The sequence below is a fragment of the Leptonychotes weddellii genome, chromosome 2 (genome assembly GCF_054177405.1).
Source record: "Leptonychotes weddellii isolate Sample4059 chromosome 2, ASM5417740v2, whole genome shotgun sequence".
In the NCBI taxonomy this organism is placed as follows: domain Eukaryota; kingdom Metazoa; phylum Chordata; class Mammalia; order Carnivora; family Phocidae; genus Leptonychotes; species Leptonychotes weddellii.
The window spans coordinates 88886777-88907686 of NC_138370.1; the positions used below are offsets into that span (position 1 = coordinate 88886777).

The window sequence follows — 20910 nt, forward strand, 5'->3', positions numbered from 1 at the left end:
CACAGAAAAGTCCAACCATGTTAACATAAAAATCAGTTTATCTTTTTATTTGACAGAGACAACGAGAGAGGGAACACAAACGGGGAGTGGGAGAGGGAGAAGCAGGCTTCCTGCTAAGCAGGGAGCCCAATGTGGGGCTCGATTCCAGGACCCTGGGATCATGACCCGAGCCGAAGGCAGACGCTTAACCACTGAGGCGCCCCAAAAATCAGTTTATCTTAAAAAAAAAAATTTGAACCGTTAGAAACTGATTTCACAGAAAAATCAACAGTCTGAAGATAAGTATTTTGAACATTACAATAATTATTGGTTGCATTATTTCAGAAGTTACCATAATTTTATAATGAGAAGAAAACACATATAAAAATTAGGTACTCTAGAAATAAAAATTTTACATGTGAATAGTTAGTAATTATGTATTCAAATCTGTATTTGGAGTGTTGAATCAACACCAACAGTTCCTAGTTAGTACTATTACATGATTCAGGTGGTTTCAACTGGACAGTACTTTAAAAAGAGCCAAAGTTAGATATTTCTATTTGATGTTGCAACTGAACTGTGAGTTGAAAATACAAATCTATGAGACTGCTGTTAAATAACAGAAATTAGTTTATGTTTCAAATAATACATTTTTAACTAGACATCTTGACCAAATAGAAATCTTAAAAAAAAACTAGACAAAGTTTTTCAAAGTTATTAAAAATACTTGAAACCCATTTTCTAGTATTTTACAATGTTATAAAAGCAATAATTAAATACAATGTTATGTCAAATACAATTTTAGAAACTTTACAGTATTTACAAACCCTCCATACTAAAAGTTATTTAAAAATAAGCTTTCTTAAAAGATAAAAGTTTAATATAGTTCATATTCAAGTATTTCTAAATTAAGAGAATATAAAGTAATAATCACCCTACTGTTACAGTTAGAAAAGGCTAGTAAAAACTTCTCTAGGTGGAAGACAATAATTGACCAAGATTTCTTAACTGGGTGAGATTAGGTTTTTACAAGCAATTATTTTATATTTATCTAGGAATGCTCATTTTGATCATTTATATTTTAGAATATTTTAACAAGTTATGGAGCTGGTCAAAACATTAAAATTTACTAATCAGATTACAGAATTAAGTTATATGTATGAAGTTTATTAATGTAAGAAAATTTTTAATTCTGTAATTTTCAATTTTCTTACATGGACAATACAATACTTAGCCACAATACATTTACCAACTTAGTACAAAATAAAATGACAACTAATGAAATAAAGCAATTAATGTAACTTCATTTATAGGTCATACTGATAATGGAAAATTCCTTTATTTAAAAAAAAAAAAGCCCTCTCCGTGAAAGTAGGGTAAAATGACTGTTTAGAAAAATGGGAGGGATGCTCAAATTAATACATTTCATTAAAATTAAACCCTCTAAATGAAGGTAGAAATTGAATCTGGAACCCAGAAATACTCGAATTCAAGAATCTGAAAATCATTAAAATGGGTTGACCTATAAAGAGAGGTTAAGATGATAGCAGGGAAAATTTAGGCAGTCACAGTGACATCCCCAGTGGGCCCTAAGTTAAATTCCTAACACTGGTTATTAGCAGCCCAAAATAAACCAAACCAAAATAAAACCTTTCACATTTCATATAAAATTAGAAAAAAAAGTAACACATATACTAACGTTAAGAATTTCACTTATTTTTAGCTTACATGGCTGAAGTAAGTTTATGATAAAGTCCTAATTTATGTTATCGAGGCATTATGAAGATTAAAATTCTAGGAGCAAAATTAAGTTTCTTCTGTTCTGACCTTAAGAATTTAATTTAAAAACTGCTTTATCATTAAGGCTCCCCCCGCAAATGCTATCAATTTCATGGGTTGGTATTTTTTAAGACACTTGAAGGGATCATATGTAGTAGACTATCACAGAAGTCAAAAACAAATGGGTGAAGCCCTCTTTTGGTTGGTTACCCATTAGAAAGAAAGTGCTTCTTCATAAAGCAAATACTGCTTTGACTACACAAACTATGTATCACCTGGTATTTTTCAATTAGCATAGTTTACCAATCTACAAATGTGAGTACTGGTTAGTTTAATACTTACGGGTCTACTAGCCACATATAAAGGAGCAAATTACATTTTTATTCAACTGCAGCAGTGACTTTTTGCATACCCCCTGATTTTGTTTTGCAGGCACGCCAAGACTATTCAAAGGGAATTTCTAAAATATCCAATAAATTGATCACAAAATAAAAAATATATATAGAAAATTAAAGTGATTAATGACTTTAAAAATGCCACGGTTTTAGTTTCATGTATCACCAGGTTTGGTCAGTCAATTCCTATTATATTTTCATGGCCTCTGAGAAGTATAAGCTTACCAGTTTCATCACTTACCTATTACAGTGTATACTAGGTTTATATCTCTGCTCAGAAGGGCAGTTTGAACCAAGACTGTTGTGTAACACAGGTGCTAGCCCTCTTTCACTCTGAGATATTGCATGATCATTACAAAAACCACCGCTTTCTGGAACACAGAGCTTGGGTCTCTGATGGTATTTCAGTCTGTATGTATCAGTCATGCAGCTATCAACTGAAAAATAGGTAGTTAATGAAATGGTCTCATTTGGACAGGTAGAACTAGAGTCTATTTCTGGTTGGCAAAATGCATCAACAATTGTACCCAAGTCTGCCTGAAAATCTTTAGTTGAAAAGCTTGACAGGTAGTTTGGTGTGTTGCCAACATGCTCTTTTATTTGAAATGTTTCCTTAAGTCTTTGATCATTCATATACGTACCTACTTCTGAACTTGGTTCTGAATCCAAATATAAACTGTGCTTTGGAAGACTAGAAGAATTAGCTTTAAACATCTCTGTAAGTTTTACATTAGGTGCGGGATCATTTTTCTCTGACTGTGGCACACTGGTTATAGCATATTTCTTTGGTGGCAAAGGAGGTGGTGGATTATGGCTAACAAGTTTTGGCATCTGACAACCATCAGACCTGCAGGTTGACTCAATTATATGTTCCCTGGACAGAGAGTTCTCAGAGCAACATTGTTCCATCATAGTTTGCTGCTGGATGAGGGGAGAAGTTTCTGGCTTTACCCCAACAGGTCTCATGTGTGAAGACCACAGTGAAGATGATGAGACTACTTCATTACTGTTCATTCTCTTTCCAGGAGCAGAATTATCATCGTGAAAAAGTAAACCTGTTCTCTCAGAATTTTCTGTATTAAGCCACTCAGAAAATTTGCATTCACTTGGGGTTTCAAGTTTCTGTTCACCTGACTGGTGGATATGCTCTCTTGCTGCATTGTCCTCGAGTATCTGTGGACCTGATGAAGGGAATAACTTTCCATTTGTTTCACGTATCTGTGACCTGCAACAGAGAAAAGAAACAAGGACAAAGCTAAAAGACAAAATTGGAGGAAAAACGAACATTTGTCCTGTAGTTTAACTTCTCAATATATACCTGATGTTATTTTTATAACATAACAGAAATGGGAAGATATTTGTAACCATTACCATTTTATACTCTCTGACTCCAAAATGTATGCCAAAATACATGAATGCCAGAAACACCTGTCATTACCAAAATTGGATCTCTTATAATCAGAAGCATAATTAAAAAAAATTCATTTCAACTTACAAACACTGAAATTACATTTATTTGTAATAAAATGTAGCATAGACTTAAAAAATATGTTATAAGCAAACACTTCAATACCCTAAAACACTTCTTGACCAACATTACAAAGCTTATACCAATAGAGACAACTTTGACATACAATGCTATAAGGATGGTATACGAATTAAAAATAATTTAATCAAGATTACCTTTTTTAGGTAATAATTAACTTCTGAGATGAAGATAAATGATACCACATTGCAAATTATTTTTGTCATGAAAATTACTTTTCTCACATGAATTGCATGGAATTCAATTAGAGCGAAATGATGAAAAGAGTAGAGGCTTTGCTAGGTAGATAAGAGCTGCATTCAAATTTCAGCTCCACTGCTTTGAGCAAATTACTTAATAAAAGCCCCTAATTTTCTCTTACTAAATACCACCCACCTCATCAGAATGCTGAGGATTATAACCATCATGTATTGTACCTGGTACTCTGTAGGCCCTCTATCCATAGGCCTATATCCTTTTAATGATCCCCAATAATACAGGCATCATAACATCATGGATTTTTAGCCTGATAAAGAGTTCCTATAATACATGCATTTAATATGAAAGATTTTAGTATTTCTAAATATCTTTGATTACCTTTTCATCAAAGAATTTTTTATTTGTAGATGTGACTCTGGGTGGAACTCATGAGATTTATAGCCTACTTCCAAATTCTTGAGTTCTTTTCTAAAGCCTGAGGCTAGGAGAGAGAAAAACAAAATTTTTTAAATGATCTTTTATAATTTACTGCGTGTATACTTCTCCATAATTTACGTTTCCTACAAATAGGTAATTCTCTTACAACAAACAAAATTAATTCTTCAAGATTCAGCTCAAATAATATGTCTTTTCTGAATACTTTATACAAAATAAATGGTTGTTTCTATCATCACTTGAAAACGTTAGCAATGCCCAAATAACACTATTGCTGTTCAACTGTGGGGAGCTATGTGTTTTCCCTGTCATATAACACACAGTCTTTGCTGACAAAATGGCGGGGAAATCCTGCACTTGAAGACAGATGGCTTGAATTGAAGTCTGGATTCACTACTTATTTGCTAGTAGCTTTAAGCAAACCTCTCAATCCCTTATAATCTCAGTTTCCTCATTTATATGAGATAATGACACCTATTTTACCTTCCTCACAGGAACATTAGGAACGTCAACTGAATTAAAACATGTGGAAAGGTATTATGATTAACATGTAAAATGTTAATATGATCACTCTGTAGCTACCATTTTTTTTTTTTTTAAAGATTTTATTTATTTATTTGACAGAGAGAGACACAGCGAGAGAGGGAACACAAGCAGGGGGAGTGGGAGAGGGAGAAGCAGGCTTCCCGCGGAGCAGAGAGTCCGATATGGGACTCGATCCCAGGACCCTGGGACCATGACCCGAGCCGAAGGCAGTTGCTTAACAACTGACCACCCAGGCGCCCTGTAGCTACCATTTTCTGATTGCTGACTCAAGTTGTAAGAGGTTCATAATAATTATTTCATTTAATCTTTAAAGTTGAACATTGTTTTTTACTTGAAAGATAATAGATTCTGGTTATTCAGACTTGGGTATCTGGCAGAAATTTTCTTGAAAATTAAAGAAGTGAACCTGTCATTTCAAGGAAAACAACCAGAGTTATTTATTGCCACTGATAAAATTCAAATTTTGAGATGAAAATAAGAATTTTGGAAAACTTGTATCCACCACCATGAGTTTTTAGCTTCCCAAGAATTATAAGGGCTTTCTGCTAATATTTGTGGTAATATTAACAAAGGTGTTTTTTTAAAAAAACAATATAAAGAAATGTATCAACATTTGGAAGACTTGCATAAATTAGCAAACCAATATTTTCCAAATAAGGATATACTGATGTTACAAAATCATGCCTAAGTAAAGTAAATCATTCTTTAAATGAATAAATTTCCCATTTTAAAGACTAATACAGTAATTATTAACATCTATAGCCCATCAAAACAAAAGCTCTTTGAGGTCCTTTGTATTTTTTAATAGTATAAAGATATCCTGAGGTCAAAGCACTGCTTCAGTTGATTGAAAATAGTCTTTAAAAAATCTCAGTCACAACTGTTCTGTGAAACAATTTCCCTTTTTCTACCCAAGGAGGTTGGGTGAGCCAAGTGATGCTATATAACTGGGTAAGTGACAGCATTTAAACCAGTCCAGGGCTAACTCCAAAGCCAGTGCTCTTTCCACTACCTGCAAGCTCTCTTTCTCATACGCCACTAAAATCCTAGATCGTCATACAGAATCTCCTCCTGACGAAACTAGGCCCCCAGAAGATATCAAAATATATGGCTTTAGCTTGAATATTCAGTTAATTCCCTATACTTCTGTAAAATTCTAGTAAGTTTTCAGTATCCTCCCTTATTGTTAGATGGCATTTTCATCATGTTCATTTACATTTCCTTTCATTCTCATGCTTCTGACTGTACTCCAAGTCTATGAATTGAAGATTGCAAAGAAAACAAAATCAAAGTTATTAAAGCAGGAACTTTATTTTTTAAACAATAACAAAGAACTTTATCTTTGATGGCTTTTATCCCTAAGTTGATCTTCTGGGTACATTTTTAAAAACTACTCTGTCAGTCAAAATTCAACTGGAATCTATAGTTGATCTAAACATCTAAATATTATCCTGTGAAAAATCTATATTCGATTATCATCACCTCTGCAAGTTAAATCTTGAATTTCCAAGAAACAGTTGTATAATACATATGAGAATTTAATACCCTATATGCAATATTGCTCACACAGTGAATGTTACCTTCCAATAAAAGCCTAAGATAGTAGAATGAGGGGAACTACAAGTCTGGCATTTATTTGCTTAAGATTTCACACTCCTACATCCACTAGATTGCAGTAAGCTCTTTCTATTGGACAGTATATCCCCTTTTTGTTATTGTTTCCCCTTGCACAATATCTAGCACATAAAAGACATTAAATGAAAGTCTAGAGAATGAATAAACAATCACATGGAAAACGTAACTGTTTTTCTTCTTTTAAATCATCCCTACCCTGTCCACCATGTTCCCGACTCACAGAACCAGGACTAGATAAGTATAAACTGAGACAAATTCTTACCTTTCCCCCTGACCTATCTTGGTCTATCAAGTGCCACACTTATACAAATCTTAAAAATAAAAGGCAGTATAATTTATCCCAGAGAGTGTTAGTTGCTTGTAAGCCTGACTCACTGCTGAGGCTCAAAAACAGCCTCTCTCTTCAACAGCTACTTTATGATGGGGGGGGGGATTAAAAAAAAGTAATGTCAAAAAGAACTTCAATAATTTTCAGCCTGAAAAATTTGTTAAGTTGAAGTTACATTATAATTCTCCACTCATCTTGATTTTAACTTCAGAATGTTTACTTAACTTATCCATAATTTCAGGTTTATTATTCACAAACATCAAAGAAACACTTAATTCTTAAAAAACTCTTCATTATTATTAACGTATCCACCTAACAGACAGCAGGAGGCAGCAGAGGTCTTATAAACATGTTTGAAATTTTAATATCACTATGGCAGGCATTCAACCAAGTGGTTTGACTTCAGAATTCCAACTAACTTAAAAATAGATGTGTTATTTTTCTCTTCTGCTGACATAGACATCTATGTATCTTTACTGGGACTTTTGGCTCCAGGTTCTTTGCAAATCTAAAATAGTCTGATTTTTACACTTGGCACAGAAGACACCTTAACATCAGGCAAGAAGCTTTAATTAATAATGCTAATTTTGATACTTTATTTTTTTTAAAAAGCCCAACAGTCAAGAAATCAAAACATATATTTCATCTGAAAAGATGACCTATGTTTAAAATAGGCTTAGGTAGCAATAAAACCAAACTGCTGGTCTAGACAATGTAATCTTCACTCTTGTTGCATAGGGAGACTTCAAAATATAACAGTAAAATTACAATTACAAAGCTTAAACATTCAAGAGCAGTAATCTAATCAATGATCTGATTTACAATATAAAATTGTTTTTAATAAAATTTGAATGCTTTGGAAAAATCACAAAACTTTAACTGGCCTCTTTACCTTCTTTGTTTCATTTTCCTTCTACCTTCAGAGATCTTACTCCATCAATTACTATTCTGATCTAGTTCTTAGCACCCTTCTCTTGCCCTGTTCACATCATTAGTTCCTTACCCTCTGTAACATAAATGCAAAACTAAGCTCTTGGTTGCTTCTTTCTCCTCTAAGTACTGCTTCTTTGAACAGACATTTCTTTACTTCTCTTTTATTAACTTTTTATTGTACTATGATTTTCTAAGACATTTTATTTGAAACTAATTTTAAAAAGCCCAGAAAAACTGAAAGATTAAAACTAGTACAAAGAATACCTGTAAACCCTTTACCCAGATTCACCCATTAACATTTTTTTCTGAACCACTTTAAGTTACAAACATCATGGCCCTTTACTTCTAAATACTTCAGTCCTACCTCAAGCTTGCTTCATTCCTAATGTTCCTCTAACACTGCTTTTCCTCTTTCACTAATGACTTACTAACTGCTAAATCAAATTTTTAATCCTTAAAAAAAAAATCCACATTTTTTATCCTTATTCTGCTCAATCTGTGGCAACTTGTCTTCTTGAAGCTCCCCATTTTCCTGGTTTCCCTCTGATACTCTTCTCTCCTTTTTTCTCATACCTTTTAGCTACTCCTCATACTTTCCCAAAGTTGCTCTTTCTCTCTATCCTTAGCTCATCTCTCTTACTCAGCAAATCCCAAGTTTTTTCCTTTGTCTCCAGTTTTCCTGAGGATGCAGTCCACGTCTATGGCATTCAATTCCCATATATGCGTCTGGTTACCAAATATATCATCTCTCCTGAGTTGTAGACATATGTCCTTAACTGCCTGAAAAATTTATTTACCTAGATGATAAACAAATCCAAAAATAAATTTGGCGTCTCCTCTCATCCCCCAAAAGTTGTTTCTTCTTCTTATATTCTTTGATTTGGTAAATGGTGTATCTACTTACACAAGTCTCAGATAACAGCTATCCCCAGCTTCCTCCTTTTCCTCCCTTTTGTACATCTGTTATAAAAACTGACTCCATTGTCTACACATTCTTATAAACTCCCAAATCTTCTTTTGTGATACTGGTACTGCCTTAGTTTATGCCCCCACCTTTTCTCTCCAGGCTGTTCAAACGGTCATCTAACTAATGTTTCTCTCACTGCTCCAAATTCACCCTCTACATTGCCACCAGTCTTTCTAAAATGCCAACTGGAATATATTCCTCTCCTTGTCCTCTGGTGGCTTTCCACTTACTGTAGGATTTAAAAATAGCATAAAAGTTTCATCATGATTTGGCTTCTGTCCACCCTCTACCTATTATCTCATAATTTCCACAAACGCACTCAGCCTTGCATAGACCAAACTACCTGTATTCTTACAATATGTGATACTTTCTCCCAACCATGTACTTTTGAACATATAAAGTCTGTCTTGAATGTAATTTAAGGCATTTGAAATTCTCCTAATCAGTGACCCATTTTAAAAGAGGAGCTAAAATAATCTAAATGGCACTGTGAAATTTCAACAATGTTCCCAAATAATAGCTTTAGGGAGCAGAACCCATAATGACATAGGCAGAGAAATCTACATATCTTTGTCAATGAAAAAATACCAAGAAATAATTACGATGGAACAACTATAGATTTTTAGTTCTCTGACATCAAACAAATTTGTTTGGATTGTATTAAAAACTCACTTAAATATCAAACAAAATATGAAAATAAAAAAATTTCTAAAGCTTCTTAACTTTCTAAATCTGTTAGCTACTTACAGAGAGTGATTCTTCAGGCCAATAATATAAGTGTGCAAATCACAAAGAATTAAATTAAATTGTGCCTTCCAAAACCAAAAATCCACACAGGGTATGTGTTTGGCTTGGGAAAAAAATTCCTGTACTACTTTAACATGTTCTCAAAGGGTTGGGGAGGGGAATACATAGAGACACCATTAGGCAGGAGCATTAACAAAGATTCTCAAGGCAAAGACAGCTTAAAGAACTATGGTAGGCTTTGACATTAATTAAATAAGAAATAATTTTGACATAATGTAATTTATGTGGTCAAATAAGTGGGTTACACAAAACCACAGTAAGAAACCACTGCACACTTATTAGTGATTAGATGATAATTATCAAAACAAAACCCCAGAAAACACCAAGTGTTGGTGAAAATATGGAGAAGTTGGAATGCTTGTGCATTGCTGGTGGGAATGTAAAATAGTGTAGCAGCTGTTGAAAACAGTGTGGCGGTTCCTCAAAAAATTAAACACATAATTACCACAGAATCCCACAATTGCACTTCTGGGTATATACTCAAAAGAAATGAAAGCAGGAATTCTCAGGTATTTGTACACCAATGTTCATAGGAGCATTACTCATTATAGCCAAAAGATAGGAACAACCCAAATGTCCATCAACAGATGAATGGATAAACATAATGTGTTATATCACACAACATAACATTATCCAGCCTTAAAAAGGAATGCAATTCTGACATATGCCATAACATGGATGAACTCTGAAGACATTTATGTTAAGTGAAATAAGCCAGTCACAAAAAACAAGCATTGTATGATTCCATTTATCTGAGGTACCCAGAGTAGTCAAATTCATAGAGACAGAAAGGAGAATGGTAATTACTGGGGGCTGGGAGAGAGGGGGAAATAGAGAACTGTTTAATGGGTACAGAATTTCAGTCTGAGAAGTTGAAAGAGACCTGGAGGTGGATGGTAGTGATGGTTGTACAACTATGTGAATGTTCTTAATACCACTGAACTGTCACTTAAAAATGGTTAGAATGGCAAATTTTGTTATGTGTACTTTACCACAATAAAAAATATCTTTTTTTCCACAATAAAAAAATATTTTTAAGTAGGTTACATACATACTCTTTCGTATTAAATGGGGAAAACCGCTGCGAAGCTCTTATAGCAATGCATTCTTGACCATCAAAATCTCTATGACGTTATGTTTTTATTACTATCAGGAAGCAAGCATCGTTTTGTAAAAAGCACTGAACTTGTGGTTATTGTTCAATTTCACCGACTTCTGCTGTTGATTTCTGGCCAGCCCTTTACTGTTTCCTGTAATACTTGCTTACCAGACTTTTACCAGATTTTTAAAAGAGGCGAGACATTTTATATAGGAAAGGAAGGTTATTTCCTTAATATAAGTGTTTCCTTCTGATATTATACCACTTGATAAAAACAAAATGATTTAACATTTAATCATATTCAAAGTCTGTAACCTTGAAATAATCTCCACAAAAGCCTTAAGAATGATAAAGATTAAAAACAAACTTTAAAATTTGTTCTTCATGGCTATTTTTTATTGTGAAAAATTGTATCTCTTCTAATCCTCTGAATTCTAACATTTGAAAATACTGTTTTTGATTGCAACCTCAATAATCCCCTTGCTCATCCTTTTCCTTGATCCTTCTCCCCCAAATCCTTCAGGTATATCCTCTCATTAGCAGCCCTGAATTTATATACATTGAAACATCTAATTTTGTTTCTGGGCTGCTTTGTGTGGGTAATGGATCACCTATAATAATGCCACCCCATTAATATATTTACTGTTTCCAAACTGAACTTTTCCAACAGGCTGCTTATCCATTTTTCTATCCTGTCCCTAACTCCTGTGGCAGACATTAGGACTGTCCACACACATTTCAGTTCACCTTCCAGGCACAGGTAAGACTACTTTTCCACCCTCTTTGAAATTAGGCTCGTCTGTAAGACTTGCCTCAGCCAATGAGATTTGAGGGGAATACATGTATCACTTCTGGGTTGAAGTTTTAAGTGACTGTTGTGTCCTCCCTCAATATCCTCTCCCCACAATACTGCAAGGTTCAGAGAAGCATCTATGGAGATGGAGTCTCATTAGCCTGGGGCACTGAGTGATTTCTAGGAAGAGACTCCATTCGGGCCTCCACTGGTCATATATCATCAGCAAAAATCAAATGTGTGTTGATACACTGAGATTTTGAAGTTGTTACCACTGCGTAGCCTAGAACCTAGCCTATCCTGACTGACACTCCCCTCTTTGCCAGTTCCCTGAAGTAGCTATTCCCATCCTTTCAAAGCCTTTAAAAGCATGAACTCTTCTTAACTTCCATCCTCATTACTCATAATCTTATCAGTAACAGGACTGTTCCTAGCTTCTTTACTCTTATTACCACAGTTTATTCTTTATAGCTACTATTACAATATATGTAAATAAAATTTTACCTTCTAAGTAGTTTTTGCTCTGTTGGGGGGAAGAGCTGACACATTCTATATTTAGGTTGTTTGTCTTTACCTGGTCACTAGAAAACAGAAGAAAACATACATCAAATACATCAGCTATCATGAATTATTATTTTAGTTAGAATCTAAGAAAAAGAAAGGAAATAACATTTGTTAAGCAATTATATGACATGTGTTGTTCTAGGGAATTAATGTGCATTATTTAATTTACATTGCCACAGCAACACTTAAAAGTAGTTATCATCCTCATTTTACAAAAGGCAATTAAGGCTGTCAAAGTCAAATTAATTTGCCCAATACTTAAGATCCAAGTCTATCTGGTTGCAAAGTCCTGATCTTTCTACTACCATAGGCTACCCCTTTCCAAGATGTGTTATGAAATTATCCTGCCAAATGAAAAAGTTTCCTGAAGTCTTTATTGCAATGATTATTTTAATAAAATACAAGCAGTTGATTTTTGCAAATCTGGCTTTTTAATAATAAATGTGATAAAACACCAGCTAATAACAAATTAAGATGTTTTAGGTGGATTAAAAGCAGAAATTGTGGCTAGACTGACGTAAGAAATCAGCCAATTAAGCTGTGGACATGCTTTAGAGGTTACACAGAAAAGGGCAAATGTACTGCTAACAGTAACATACAAATATATTCAGAATTAATTAAAAATTAATTGACCACAGACTTAGTTATTTGGCTGCATTCTTTTATATTTGCTAAAGGAAAAAATCTCTCTTCCATGGAACTGGCTGTGAAAGTAGAAAATATTCCCAGCTCTGAGTTACAGATACTAGAGATGGGATAATGAACATTAAATAGACTGAAGAATTAAATAATTAGCTTAATGACTGAGACGCCACCAATTTAAATCTATGCTTTAAAACCTGTAGTATGTATTAACAGTTATCAGTGGCAACAATAATAATGTATTTCTGTACTTTTAAAATTTCCTAAAAATATTTTTGGAATCAGGAAATAACTATTAAAAACAGAAACCTGAACTATCAAATAACCTGTAATATCCCAGAGGTCTCTTCATTCTGAAGTCAAGCTCTTTCCCACTTAAATTGACCCCAGACTTTGAAATTACTTCACATAACAGGAGAGAATGATGGGGGGAAATCATTCATTTCATTTGTGCATTACCTGCAGGATACTGTTTCTTTAACACCACTGACATCCGTTACTGTACCATTTCCATCGATAACAGGTGAATCCAAATTAGCTGATCCATTACTGACATGATCACTACTTTCATATCCAGACTCGGTCCTTTGCATCTGCCAGTTGTCACCATGAACTTTAGTCTCTTTGAGGCCTTTATTTTTCTCTGCTCCTTTTCCATTAGATTCAAGGGAACTCCTGCTTCCTATTTCCTGCTTCATATCATCTTCATATATGGTCATTAAACATTTTTGCTTTGGGTTTTCTTTTGGCCAGTTGTTAAAACTCTGATCTTTGCTACATTTAGGTTTGTTACTGATACTTGATTTATGTCTTGGACTATGCTGCCTTTTTTCACTTTCATTAAAAATACTATCAACATTCAACGTTTCTCTCATAGGTTTCCAACCTCGGGTCCGGCTTTTGCTGCTGCCACTATAGCTGCTTCCTTTATCCCTAGAATCTTGGCTGCTGTCTGTATCATATCCAGTGCCACTGTCACTCTTAACTTTGCCAGTTACTTTCTCTCCTGGGGCAAGAATCTGGGATTTACTTGAACTCAGTGTTTGTGCAGAAGCTCGACTCTGATGGGCAACTCGGTCATGTTTACATGGTCCTTTTCCTTGACTATGATAGAGATGTGGGTTTCCATATTGTCTAAAGCCATTTGGGGCAGGAGGTGATCCAGACTTGAAATGTGGAAGGTCTTCATCAACCAAATCTTTAAATAATTAAATAAAGATACAAATGAATACTCTTCAGAGACATTTCTTAGTTACAAGCCAAACACCTTGCTTGAAAAGAAATGTTAAGCAGTAGTAAGTGAATAATAATTATAAGATTTATATTATCTCACATTGTGATTTGACATTGAAAAGTGTTTTCCTCATTCTCTATGCTTAATGAGAGGCATTTATAAGGTAAGTAGTTATATACTGATTTTAGAAAATGACCTCTATAGTAGATCATAGTTAAAGCTTTAAAAAAAAAAAGCCAGTATTCTATCTCACTCATCATTAATGAAAGTCATAATAATAAAAGTACTTTCCATCTCTTATACTGGTAAAGATTTAAAGTTTGTTAAGCCAACTGCTGATAAGAATGTGAAGAAGCAGACATCTAATCACAGTCAGTGGGAGTGCAGACTGGTTCAGTCTTTTAGGAGAGCAACTGAGCCACATCCATCAAAATTAAGAATAAACACACCTCAACCCAGCAATTCTCCTGAAATAATTTTATGCTCCGGCTATACACAAAAAAGGACACAAAGGTATATGTAAAAGGATATCACTGCAGCAAAAATCTTAAATCAAGTTTTAAAGTCTAGCAAGTTTATCATTTAAATTGTGGTATGTCCTTAAGAAAAGAGGATAAAGCCATAAAGAGTAAGACATGCTCATAATGAACTGCACACTATTAACAGTGAAACAGAGGGAAGGTGAGGGGCTGCTCTTCTCACTTAATTTTATAACCTTCCTTCTTATTTGACTGTACCATATGGGTGAATTGAATTTATAATTAAAAGGAAAGTTAAAACATTAGAAAAAGCACAGGTATTCCAGGCCAGAATTAAATAAGAACCAGAAAAGTTTTATATTTATAGATTTAATAGGTGTATTAAAGAAATAATATTGAGATATATAACATAACATGTAAACAAATATATATAATAAATATAAATGAATTATATTAAGTTGTATTAAAGTTATAAAATTTGGTTTAAAAATAAGATTTTAGCAACTCCTTTTCAAATGAACACTATTAGCTCTAACTTACCTTTATGTCGGCCCAAATCTTTTCTTTGTCCCCTCTCCAAATCTTTCCTTTGTGAGGAAAGTAAGTTTCTCTGTTCAATGGCTTTTAAAGCACATTCTCTGGAAATGTCTTTTATTTTTTCCCTTTGATCACTGTGACTTAACTTAACTGTAAAAGAAATCATTCTTATAAATGATATAGATCATTTTTCAAATTGCTCAACAAAAGTACAAATTGAACTATATAAAAATTTTAAGATGCTATATATTTAAAACAAAATATAAAGTATACAATGAACTCATTTTTTTATGTTTAACCAAAAAACTCAATGTGATTTATTCTGACACTGGAGATGCATGTTGGCTTTTAAAACTTCTTGTATTGCTCCTAAAGCTAGTGTAAAAGGAAAAAAGAGATCTTGTATTGAAATAATAAAAGCTAAAGGTAACTGAGTGGTCACTATGTGTCAGACACTATTATAAGTCTTAACTCATTTAATTCTTTGAGGTGGGTACAATTACTGCCTCCATTGTGGATTAGGAAACTGAGGCACAGAGAAGTTGAAAACTTGCCCAAGTTCACAGAGCTTGTAAATGTAGAACCAGGATTACAAACCCAAGTTGTCTGGTTCTAATGTTTGTGTTTGTAATCACATACACAGTTTCTGGGCTTAAAAGTAGTTCTCTTTTGACAAACAGCTTAATCTAAGAGTATGACAATACAGAGGGTAAAAGGTATAGTTCCATTGAGAACTTTTAAAAGCATTTATTGTAATTCTTTGTTGATGACAATTGTTAATTCTGGATCCTACCACCCTTGATTAAATGGGTTACTTTTATGGTTAGACATTATTTCATTAATGCATTTTAAAACTGCTTATAAAATCATCCTGAACATCAACCTACTCAGAGTTCAATAAATTTCTAAACCATAACTATACACACCATGCTGCAATGTCTTATTTTGGACCCAAGTCACAGAACTTGGTTTGTGAAAATTAAAGTTGTGAGATGACAATAACAAGACAGAGTTGAATAAAAATGAGGTTAAGTATAAAGTACAACTATAATAACTTTGAACTACTACTGTTGCATTCACTAATGGTAAATTTAAATTTAGCATATGTGCCAAATTATTAACTCATGTTTTTCCTCTCCAAGTTAATAATTAACTCCCAGAAGGCCATATTATGACTTTCTTTGGTAACTGTCCAGATTGCCTCAAGCCTACTACAGCTCTGAGTGTATGGAGGAACCCAAACAGTAGTCGAGTCCAACTGTTCAGATCAAACTGTAAGTCTGAGAGAAATGCGTAAAAGACAAAATTTTGCTATCTAGTTGTTATTTTCTCTTCATGGCCAAGCAAAGTTAGTTAAGCACCCTCCTTTTCTATGGTACTTACCAGAAATTACAGATTCAGTAAAGAGGAAAGGGGGAAACGTAATCACTCAGGGACAATGTGAAAATAACAATAAACACATACCTTGTCCTCTACCGTCATTTGTTTGAATGTGGCTCCGATTAAATGATGATGTATTATCTGTATGAAATTTCTGATTTTCTCTCTGTTTTGCCTGATCACCAAATCCATTTTCTTTTGAATTATCTGATTTATAAATTGAGGGCTTTTCACATCCTTAAAAGACAAACAAAAACGTATTATTCCCATCCTCCTCCCCACCAGAAGAAAAGAAGTTTGAATTTTTTTTTTTTTTAAGCAATTTCTACACCCAGTGTGGAGCTCGAGCTCACAACCCTGAGATCGAGTCATGTTCCACTGACCAAGCCAGCCAGCCTCCCCTGAATCATTTTTAGTATTGTGGATAACTGCTTATAAACTCAAAGGACTGACATTTTTAAAGGATTTCTATCTGCTTTGTAATGCATCCAAAAACGGCCTGGCTCCTTTGGACTTTTTCAGGGTATAACTCACTTTAACTCTCAATTTTTACTGCTAGAAAGAGCTTCCAGTCAAGTATCCCCTTCTGTGCTTGTGTGACCACAGAAGTGGGTGGCTCCTGAGGGTGCTTTGGAGGCCACTGGTGGGGAAAGGCTTCCTTATAAAGATTAACTCCAAGTAAGAATTTTCCTGAATTCTGCTTTACTGAAACTGAATTTTGAAATTATCCTCAAAATTCATTTTATCTTCACTATATTAATACTTAGTATGACTATGATACTATAAAGAACACTAAAAAGAACTTTTAAAAATTACCCATATTTTCTGCAACGGATTTATAATGTGACCAGTTGATGACCTGCCTAAGTGCATCTTCAGTAGAAACTGCTGTGCCATCTGGGTTTGCGTAAAACAAAAGCAGTGGCTGGAAATGGCATCGGATACATTTGGAGACCACATCCTTCCATCTAGTCCCAACCTTTAAAAAAACCCACAATGAATAAAAACAAAACAAAATCTTGTAATCAATGTGCTATATATTTGAATAGCAGAGACTAAATTTGTATATTAAAAAAATTTAAAAAATTCAGACACTAGCAGTTCAATTGCTCATATTATATGATTACTTTTGTCTTAAACTAGTCTAACAAACATCTTTTAAATGTTATCATTAAAAAATTGAGCAAAATCGTACACTTACTATATCAAGATTTAGACTAACAAATTTTAAAAAGCTTTTCTATGTATGTGGTTGACTGACTTTTGACAAAGATTTAAAGGTTAATTTAATGGAGAAATATAAGATTCTATTCAACAAGGTGCTGGAACAACTGGATGGCCATATGAAAAAATGAACTTTGACACCACTACACATAAAACACAACAATTAAATCAGAATGAGTCACACAAAAACTTAAAGCTTATAGGAAAAAACAAAAGAGAAAATCTTAACCTTGGAGAAGGTGAAGATTTCTTAGGACATCAAACAGGGGCGATTAGAGGGCTCAGTTGGTTGAGAATCCGACTCTTGGTTTCAGCTCAGGTCATGACCTGGGGATCATGGGGTCAAGGGCTCTGCAATGAGTGTGGAGCCCGCTTGAGATTCTTTCTCCCTTTCCTTTTGTCCCTCCCCCCACTTTTGCACATGTACACACACACTCTCTTTCAGAAAAATAAAAAAAGGATATCAAACCACAGAAGAAAAAAGTTATAAAATGGGCTTCATATCAAAATAAATTAATAACTTCTGCTCTTTAAAGGTTACCATTAAGAAAATGAAAAAAACAAGCCACAAACATCTAATAAAGAACTGCTGTGCAGAATAAAGAATTCCTGCAATTCATTAAGAAGAAGATGATCCAATTTAAAATGGGCAAAACATCTGAAGACACTTCACCAAAAAAATAAAATGGCCAATTAGCACACAAAAAGGTACTCAAAACATTATTAATCATAAGGAAAATGCAAATTAAAACCACACTGAGATAACATTATACATTCATTAAAAGGGCTAAAATTAAAGACTAACATAAAACGTTGCTGAGAATGTGGAGCAACTGGAACTCTCATACACTAATAGGAATGTGAACTGGTATAATCACTTTGAAGATCATTTTGCCAGTTCCCTATAAAGTTTAACTACACTTATCATACAACCCAGAAGTTCCACTTCTGAGTATCTTTTAATATATATATATATTTTTTTTAATTGGGGGGGAAGGGCAGAGAGAAAGAGAATCTTAAGTGGGTTCCACATCCTGTGCAAAGCCCAATGTGGGGCTTGATCTCACGAACATGAGATCATGATGTGATCCGAAATCAAGAATCTGACGCTTAACTGACTGAGCCATCCAGGTGCCCCCATTTCTGAGTATTAGCTAAGAGCAATGGGGAAAAAAACCATGTTCACACAAAAACTATCCATAATTCAAAAGGTAAATGGATAAACTGTTATATAGCCATGTAATGGAACACAACAATAAAAATGAAGCACTGATAGAACATGAATGAGTCTTAAAAGGCATTATGCTCGATAAAGGAAACCAAACACAGAGAATTGAGACTATGAGACACCATTCTTACAAAACTGTAGAAAGAGCAAGACTAATCTATAGTGAGATCAGGGATTTCCTGGGGCCCAGGGTAGGGTGGGGGGGTATTAGTAGTAAAGGAACATGACAGAACTTTCTGGATGATGAAAGTGTTCTGTATAATAATTGTGTAGGTTACACAGGTATGTACACATTTGTCCGTATCTATGTATGGGTGCATTTTAATGTTTGTAAATTATACCTCTATAAAACTGATTTAAAACAAAACAAAACAAAACCCAACCAAATAAAAAACAAAGCATTCTAGAATACTGGCTTTGGCAGAGAAGTAAGGGATCTTTAAAAGTCCTAAGGAGCTTTTTCAAACTACACATATTTAGCTGTTTACCCTTCTTACCTTGGAATCTGAGATACTTGAGGAACTAGAGTAATCTGAAAACAAAACAAACCTAAAACTCAGAGTGACTCAAAATTCTTCCTTCAAATTTTGACCATTTAAACTATGTGGATAGAAAGGAGTGCCAAAATGTTACTACACACTGATTCAACGTGGAATTTGTTGATAAACTGCTATATAAAAGTACCACATAATTTTAGCAAAGTGTTTATTTTAGAATATAAATACCCCAATTTTTTCATTGGCTTTATTGAGTATAATTTACATGAAATAAACTACCCAGTTACAGTACACCAATCAATGAATTCTGCCAAATATATACATACAATCATGTATCTCCCCCAATAAACTTCCTTTGTACCCCCTTTGCAGTGACTGGCGACCAATGATTTACTGTCACTTTGTTTTTTCCTTTTCATGAATTTTAGATAAACAGAATCATAGTTTCTTATGTCTCACTTCCTTCATTTACCATATTGCTTTTCAGATTTTTCCACAGCGTTTTCCACAATGTTGCTTTTCAGATTTTTCCACAATGTTCCACAATGTTCATTACTTTTTACTGCTGAGTATTATATTCCATTGAATGGTTATACCACAGTTTATCCATTCACCGTTGATGGACATTTAAGTTGTTTCCAGTTTTGGTTATTATGAACAAAACTACTATAAACATTCAAGTACAAGTTTTGTGTGGACATAATGTTTTTATAAGAGTGGAATTACTAGTATCTATGGAAGTACATTTTTAAATTTGTAAGAATTTGATAAACAGTTTTCTAAAATGACTGTTCATTTTGCATTTCCATCAGTCTTCTGTGAGAGATCTAGCTATTCCACATCTTCACCAACTCTTAGAATGGTCAGTCTTTTTAATTTTAGCTATTCTAACACATGAGTAATAGAATCTCATTGTGAACTGAATTTGTATTTACTTTATACCTAATAGTTTACTGAGTATCATTTTTTAAGGGCAGGGACTCAGCTTCCTATGGTTTTCCACTCTTGGGTTCTTGCACACTGAGCCCACAGATTTTTTAAATTCCCGAATTTTTATTTAATAGAAAACTAAACCTTTATTTTAGTTATGCAAAAAAATAAAAAAAAAAAGCAATTACAACTAATAATGCATGCACACAAAAAACTTGCAATTCTTTTTTTTTTTCATTTTGCGCTTTCCTTCTTTCACACCTACGGCTGGATTCTCTTTCATCCCAAACTCCAAAAAGACCTTGTTTGACAAACTCAGACTTGGAAGGCTCTCGTGTCTCTCACTATTTTCTTCTTTCCATGCCTGCTCTCTTCCTATGGTCAGTAGCTGTTTGCCTTCTTCTAGCTGCTCTGGCTACTCAGGTCCTGATGTGTATTATAAAGGTTCATGTGCCGACGAGGCAAAACAAACTGCACTTCATATGACAGGAGAGAAGGGAGGCCCCTGAGGGGATTCTCCTGACTGACTGTGAGGCAAGAATGATACTGGGAGTACTCCTCTCACCTTGTCAGGCCAGCCCTCCAGACGGCCCTTCATGCATTCCCATGAGCCACGAGGGCACTATGCAGTATGTACACCGAAAGACCCAGGAGTCACTCAGGGTGGTGGAGTCACTCACAGCTACATGAGCCTTGAGAAGTCCTCCTCCTACCAGTCCTTGTGACACTACTGTTGAGTTTCTTTGCTAATATTA

The 20910-nt window shown here is 34.2% G+C and overlaps 1 protein-coding gene and 1 long non-coding RNA gene across 5 annotated transcripts in view; one reads left to right on the forward strand and one right to left on the reverse strand.

Moving 5' to 3' along the window:
• The window catches only part of LOC145720273 (uncharacterized), a 332443-nt gene extending 331099 nt beyond the window's left edge, over window positions 1–1344 (forward strand). Inside the window, exon 2 of the long non-coding RNA XR_014143175.1 lies at window positions 197–1344. This is a non-coding gene — a long non-coding RNA (uncharacterized LOC145720273). The remainder of the gene's footprint in view (window positions 1–196) is intronic.
• Window positions 1–20910, reverse strand: part of USP53 (ubiquitin specific peptidase 53) — a 76557-nt gene that overhangs the window by 11854 nt on the left and 43793 nt on the right. For 2 of the 4 annotated variants that reach the window (XM_081812928.1, XM_081812929.1), the window contains exons 10-16: window positions 17093–17255; window positions 16361–16513; window positions 14900–15046; window positions 13106–13844; window positions 11945–12021; window positions 4276–4378; window positions 2395–3378 (exon numbers count right to left, since the gene is read on the reverse strand). In XM_081812928.1, coding sequence (XP_081669054.1) covers window positions 2395–3378; window positions 4276–4378; window positions 11945–12021; window positions 13106–13844; window positions 14900–15046; window positions 16361–16513; window positions 17093–17255 — 2366 coding nt within the window. Of the gene's footprint in view, window positions 1–20; window positions 218–2394; window positions 3379–4275; window positions 4379–11944; window positions 12022–13105; window positions 13845–14899; window positions 15047–16360; window positions 16514–17092; window positions 17256–20910 lie in introns of those variants that run through there. The other 2 variants (XM_081812931.1, XM_081812930.1) reach the window with 2 other exon arrangements.